A 6,488-nucleotide genomic window follows, 5' to 3' on the forward strand; every position below is an offset into this window, starting at 1 on the left:
CAGCATTAATTTGAAAACAAAGCCCATATGCCTTTCACGCCTAGCAAACCACCAAGAGCCTTACCTGCTTAAGAGTCAAAGTTGGCTTACGGTCTATGTTCCCCGCTCAGCCTCAAAACCGCTTCCTGATCAATGGCTTTTTTCTCCGTCAACCTGTCAAGACAAACTCCGGTTACACACATATATATACCCCCACATGGCAAAGCTTCTACGCTTTCTATCCTGCCCACCCTCACACAATCCGCTCCCCCCCCAGCAACCAACGTTTCCCCACAAAAGGGTTTCTGCGAACCCGCACTGACTCTCAAGAGCCCAGCGTGGGGGTCAAGTGTTCCGAGACTGAACCGGCGTCCCCCTCGGACTGGACAATGGCACCTGACCCCCCCACAAATAGCATTAGTCGTGGAGGAAAACGGTTGCTTAGGAATAAGCGTGGGCTACGGGGGAAAAGTTAAAACGCAAACACGATGGCAGAGAACATTACAGTTACATGGACTTAAGTCTTAAGGAAGTGTCTCCGGAGATGAGCATTAGTCTCTTGGGAGGGGGATTCGTTTCCCCCCCATCTGAAATCTACCCTACCGGCAAAGAAATGGCTGAGAACGCAACACCCCTTCTGACCCACATGGAATTTATGCCACAAAAACCAAAGACTCAGTACAGGAGATTTAAAAAAGAGGATTTTTTTTTAAAGGGTGGTTTTTTCAGCTGACCGAAATTGGCAGAGAAAATTTTGCTTTCGGACGGGTTAAAACATTCAGACTTTCAAAAAAAAAATATAAATGAGAGCTCTCAACAGGAGGAAGGATGCGGACATGAGGAAAGGAGTTACCTCGAATTACGGGACTATCCCCACATATGAACTAGCCAAGAGAGCAGCTTTCGTCCCAGAGGTTCTCTCTCTGTTGGAGGCACAACACTTCGCTTTTTCGTCAAGGCACTGCAGTTTTCCATACGCTAGCAGAGAATTCTCAGAACTTAAGAAGGCAACGACAAAGCTAGCTAAATTAGGTCACAGTTATCGGCCTTGGAACACTGTCAAGAATTGGCAGCAGAAGCTGACCCCGGTTAGCACGAGGCTCCCTTGTCGGCTAAGAATGTCTGGCTGGCTTTCAAGCTACCAAAGGTGTCAGCTAACTCTTGCTCACACACTAACTCTTGTCACAAGCTGTCTGCTCCGAGTCACCAGGTGCAAATTACTATGGGAAGCGGTGGTTTTTTGTTTTTTTAAACGTTGGGTCCGTTCCAGCCAGAGCCAAGAACTGACCCCATTACGGGAAAAGGAGGTGGACCAGCTCCTTTAGATACTCTTGCTTCTGCTTCAATCACCCTCAACCTGACCTGGTGTCTAACTAGGCCTTAAAAGTACAATTAAGATTTGCATTGTTTCCACCACCGTTATGATAGCCAGCCTGCAATCCTCTCCCTGCAGCTAGCTGCCCTTCCTTTCTGACTGTACACTTCTGACGGTCAAATCCAGACTTGTGTTGTGCAGCAAGATGTAAAATTTCAAGAGCAGATATATATTTTTTTTCAGATGGACTTTTAATAGGCTTCGTGAAGCCAAAAGGAAAACTGTACAAGAAATCCTTTTCAACCACTTCAAAATTACAACATCAAATGAATTAGGCATACTTTTCTTCCAGTAAAAAAAGGACAATAGAAACAAACATATATTTTTTTCTCATGAGCCTCTTGCGAGTTAAGATTTGCAGTGTCTTTCTGGGATAAGTTTTATGGCATACAAGCAAAAGTCTCTTAAATGCAGGTTGAACATACAAGCAAGTTTCGCTTTAGGTATACCAAGGTGGGTTGCCTTTTAAAGTCGTTTAAAGTCATACCCAGGCTACAGTGCCTACCTTGCTACACTAAAGTTTGTTACAAAACGATGCACTAAACAAACCGAGTTCACAGCTTGCTCAGCTTCTACTGAACAATTACGGTCCTCTCGCGCTCAAAATAATAAAAAAAAAACCCACAGAAATGGGGCCCCAAAACCTTCCAGTCTTTTTCTTTTTATATAAAAAAATACACACACACACTAAAAGACACACAACCAAACACACACACCTCTGCTCACAAATGAACTAAAATCTTAAGTGCTTTAAAAAAATAATGTTAAAACACTTGAGAGGAAAAACCCAGAGCTTTCTTGAGTCTGAACAGACCATCGCATATTAGAAGCTGTCAGGCTGTGTTTTTTTTTTTTGACAAGGTCAGAACTGAGAGTTTACTACAAAAGTGAGAATACAAAGGAGATGACTACACAAGAACGATTTCAGCGAAGCTCCCAAAATCTTTATAAATACAGCCATTGGAAGGACGATCTTGAGCCAGGAAGGTTTTTTACTCGTTGTGTGTAGCTGAGGACAAGAAGCAGGCACAGTTGTAAAGGCACTGAAGCATAGACAAGGTCCCAGCATTTTTTCCTCCCCTACTCGCTTGCAAAGCACCTCAAGGCTACCAACGCTATCTCTCCTTATCTCCCACCCCTTTTGTACTCTCTTCTTTTTCGCTTCTGGGCTTTTGAGAGGGTTTCTCTGGTGTCATTTCCAGCTTCCGAAAAAACGATAGTTACAAAACAACTCGCAATTTTGGCTTCGGGTTTGGCTAAGCGTGGCGCATGCATTAATGAGGGCGGGGGTTCCCCCCCCTGCTTTTCCATGGCGCGAGCGCTAAAAGGCCTGCCAGAAAAGCGGCAATTTTCGAGGGCAAGGAGAAGCTTGCTGGCAATAGGCTCCAAAGTGAAACTAACAGTACTTCCAAAGGTTATCATCCCTGCAAAAATCAAAGAGAGGTTCCAGGCATTCCCATGTCAGTGTATCCTTTCCCTTATGATCTAGGGCTTACCATAACTGTCATAGCTGTCTCTGTAGGAGCCTCCTGAAGGCCTGTCGCCATAGCTGCCTTGACTCCTGCTGTGGGGAGAGATGAGAAGATGCTCATTCACAAGGCACAGCTACAACCAGCATGCACACGGGGCCATTTTTTGACCCAGCCTCCCTGCGCTTACCTGCTGCTGCCATAGTAGTCTCTGGAACCACCGTATCCCCCACTTCTGGATTCAAACCGGCTTCCCCCGTAACCTCGGTCTCCACTGGCTCCTGGGAAAGGAGAACCACCCAGAGGCTTGAGATGCATCCAATTCAATGCAATCAAAGTCCAAAACTATAGAGGCCACTTGCAAGCCCCGGCTCACCTCTGGAGAAGCCCCGACCCCGACCTCTGCCTCCGCGGAAGAAGCCCCTGCCGCCAGCTGAGCCGCCTCTGTAGCCACGGGACCTGTTGTCAGACGACTTGCCTGCCTGATCAACTCTGATCTGGCGGCCGTCGACAGACTGGAAAGACGAGGAGTTTCGGGGTTAGCACAGTGCTCCACAAGCATATTATAATGAACACGCACACAAAAGTGGTGACTTGTGTGGGACTATCAAACAGATCCTCAGTTAATAATAATAATTTTTATTATTTATACCCCACCCATCTGGCTGGTTTTCCTGGGCGGCTCCCAACAGAATAGTAAACACACAATAAAACATCAAATATTTAAAAACTTCCCTAAACAGGGCTGCCTTCAGATGTCTCCGAAAAATCAGGTAGTTATTTCCTTGACATTTGATGGGAGGGCGTTCCACAGGGCGGGTGCCACCACCGAGAAGGCCCTCCGAGAAGTTACGTTTCCCCAAACTGCTAGCTTTTTAACAGTTGTTCTATCGCAATCACATCCTAAAAACAGGAGGACTTCTGTCCTACCAAGCCCCGCTGTTCAGAACAACCACCACAGAACTCACCTTCCCATTCATGGCCATCATCGCATCTTTAGCATCATCAACACTCTCAAAGGTGACAAAACCAAACCCTCTGGACCTCTGGGTTTCTCTGTCTTTGACGACAACAACTGGCAGGAAGGAAAGAGAAATGTAAGCCATTTGGTCAACTTAAGAACTTAAGCGCAGGGCACAAAGCCAAACTTATCCCCACAAGAATTTGTGCTAATCCGAGTGTTTATTTCAGTCTTAATTTGAGTGTGAGGTAAACTCAAGGTTATCTTTTATACCGGCTGAGCCTACCACATACCAATTGATGCTGAATTACATTATTTTATTTTATTTTAATTACCATCAGTGATCTGTCCGTATTTAGAGAAGACTTGCTCCAGCGACTGTTCGTTGGTGTCAAAACTGAGGCCGCCGACAAAGAGCTTTCCTTCATCTGATGCCATTTTCTTCCCTGTGAAAAACAAGCCTTGTGTTCAGCATCCGCCCAAGGTGACAAAACGCAACCCCCCTCCTAGAGCAAGTTCTCTGATCATCAACCAGGTGGGGTCACGACTCACTCAAAACAAGGAGCTTTGCAGCCAGTGACATAAATCCTGTTTTATCCGGGGTTATTTTCAAAAAGTGTCCACCCGATACAGAAAACCATTTCATTACCTTTAAACCTTTTGTTTATAAAAGTATGTATTGGCCAGCCCTGCATGAAAAGCCACATTTGCCAAAAACGTCCAGTCTTTTTTTGGAAAAATGTTGGAAACGCAAGAGGCATGCTCCTCTTTTGCAAGCAGGCAAATAAAAGGAAAAAGGATTTGGGGGGGAAGCGAAGCACAGATAAAGAAAAAACAATGTAGATTCTTGTATTGCATGGATGGGATTAGTAGTCTATCACAGCTGAAGAAGCCTTAGAAAATGTAAACAAGCCCATTCCTGGTTTTTTTCAAAGCTTCGAGGCCCATGTGTTAAATAGCACCTGTACATAAAAGGCCTTTACCCCCCCTCCCGTCTTTCAACCAACCATATTGTTAATGGTACTTTAACTGGCCCTTCTCGTAATGTTAAACCTTCTCGTGTATTTCTATGCAAGTGCGGATTATAAACTGTGAAAATAATCAATTGGGATATTCTTCATGCAAGCCTCTTCAGGGATGTGTTTTTTGTTTCCTAAATGGCAGAGGAAAGAAGGGGGGGGGCACGAAACCAATTAGCAACCAACGGGAGCACAAATGACATGAAACGAGCTGTCAAAAATGTCTCAGGATTAAAAACCACGCGCAAGTAAGGTTAGCAGTTGAAAAACAAATTGGAATAAGCAGTTGAAATGTCAGAAACGCTGTGCAAAAATAGTAATTTACTTTTTATACCCCACCCATCTGGCTGGGTTTCCCCACCCACTCTGGGCGGCTCCCAACAGAGTAATAATAATAATAATAATAATAATAATAATGCCATTTTATTACGCATCTAAAATGCAACGTTTTTGCTTTCCATTCAGCACCTGACTTGCGTGGGGGCAGGGAATTAAAGCCACCCTTAGGCGCATGCGCACCCGGTTCCAGTATACAGGGATTAGAGCAGCCGCTAGCGCATGTGCGGATACACAACCCGTCTCTCGCTCTTCTCCTGCAGCGCATGCGCGACACTACACCTCCCCCCCCGCGCATCCCTTCCCGGCTCCGCCGCCATTTTGAGTCTTCCTTCCCCCACAAGCCTGTCGGGAAGCCATTTTGTTTTTGTCCCTTTCTCCCGGTGTGCGGTTCGCCGCTCGCCTTCCAAGCGGTCCCAAAGTAAAATAAAATAAAATAAAAAGGGGGCCATTTTTCGAATCACCACCCGTCCTTTTAATATTATCAACCAAAACATATTTTTCTATTTCTTTATTTCCCCTCCTTCGTGCGCCCGCCCCGCATCGCCCCCCTCCCCCTTACCGATGTCGTTTCGTAGCTGCGCAAATCAATTTCGAGCTTCAAAGTCCCAGCGCGAACTACGCAGCAGCTTGTCTGCGCCTCCGCATATATATCGGCTCTCAGCCTCCGCCCTCCTCATGAATATGCAAATGAGCGCGGCTCTGGCAAAAATTGCGCGCTCCTCCTCGCTCGAGCTCTCGAGGGGGGAGAAAGAATGAGGTAATCTGCGGTCGAGTCTTCCCCCATTGGTCGGAGGGCGATTAATAAACATAAGGAGAGGCGGGGCCGGACTGTAAAGCAGTAAAAAGCATATCTCCGGGCCCCTTTTACTTTCCGTTTCCGCCACCGCGTGAAAAAATCAAAGACGTGATTGGGTGATGCGATTAGGTTGCTGGGTGACGAGCCCTTCTCGTGAGCCGATTGGTGCAAACACATCTCCGCCCACAAGCCGCAAGACCTCGCCCGGAGCATCTCTGGCTCACCAGCGAGACAGTTGTATATACGAGGGAGGGAAGGAGGAGGCGGAGCAAGGGGGCGTGGCCGCCCTGACCTACTTTCGCGCCCTTGTCAGCAATGCGGCGCGGTTTTGCCGCAACGAACAAAGGCGATTCGTGGGAGGAGGAGGGCGCGGGAAAGCAGCATGGCTGCCTCAGGGCCCACAATGCATAGCGCGGAAAAGGGCTCTCTCCCCCCCCCCTATCAAAAAAATTAAAACACCTCAGAAGTACATGGCAAAAGAATCAAAAGTCCTCACATAACATTCAAAGTTCGCAAAATAAAAATGAAATAAAAATGTTTTCAGGGGCAG

At 46.6% G+C, this 6,488-nt stretch overlaps 2 protein-coding genes across 3 annotated transcripts in view; both read right to left on the minus strand.

The window, feature by feature from the left end:
- The window catches only part of CBARP (CACN subunit beta associated regulatory protein), a 33,770-nt gene extending 33,536 nt beyond the window's left edge, over positions 1–234 (minus strand). For both annotated transcript variants that reach the window (XM_088673043.1, XM_060275326.2), the window contains exon 1: positions 65–234. The gene's annotated coding sequence lies outside the window, so the exon portion shown is untranslated. The remainder of the gene's footprint in view (positions 1–64) is intronic.
- A 1,292-nt stretch (positions 235–1,526) lies between these two features.
- CIRBP (cold inducible RNA binding protein) lies at positions 1,527–5,761 on the minus strand. Its single transcript, XM_035119825.3, has 7 exons — positions 5,702–5,761; positions 4,120–4,230; positions 3,792–3,898; positions 3,200–3,338; positions 3,014–3,104; positions 2,851–2,918; positions 1,527–2,363 (listed from the first exon to the last, which is right to left on the minus strand). The coding sequence occupies exons 2-7, from the start codon at positions 4,220–4,222 to the stop codon at positions 2,347–2,349; spliced, it is 525 nt and encodes a 174-aa protein (XP_034975716.1). The 5' UTR covers positions 4,223–4,230; positions 5,702–5,761; the 3' UTR covers positions 1,527–2,346.
- Between the last annotated feature and the right edge of the window lie 727 nt (positions 5,762–6,488).

This window comes from Zootoca vivipara, chromosome 6, assembly GCF_965207765.1.
Source record: "Zootoca vivipara chromosome 6, rZooViv2.hap1.1, whole genome shotgun sequence".
Classification (NCBI taxonomy): Eukaryota; Metazoa; Chordata; class Lepidosauria; order Squamata; family Lacertidae; genus Zootoca; species Zootoca vivipara.

Coding starts and splice junctions, on each gene's coding strand:
- CIRBP (XM_035119825.3), bottom strand. CDS start 4,222: ATGGCATCAGATGAAGGAAAGCTCTTTGTCGGCGGCCTCAGTTTTGAC. Junction 3,899..4,119: donor ATACGGACAGATCACTGATG/GTAATTAAAATA, acceptor CCTTCCTGCCAG/TTGTTGTCGTCAAAGACAGA. Junction 3,105..3,199: donor GGGTCGGGGCTTCTCCAGAG/GTGAGCCGGGGC, acceptor CTCCTTTCCCAG/GAGCCAGTGGAGACCGAGGT.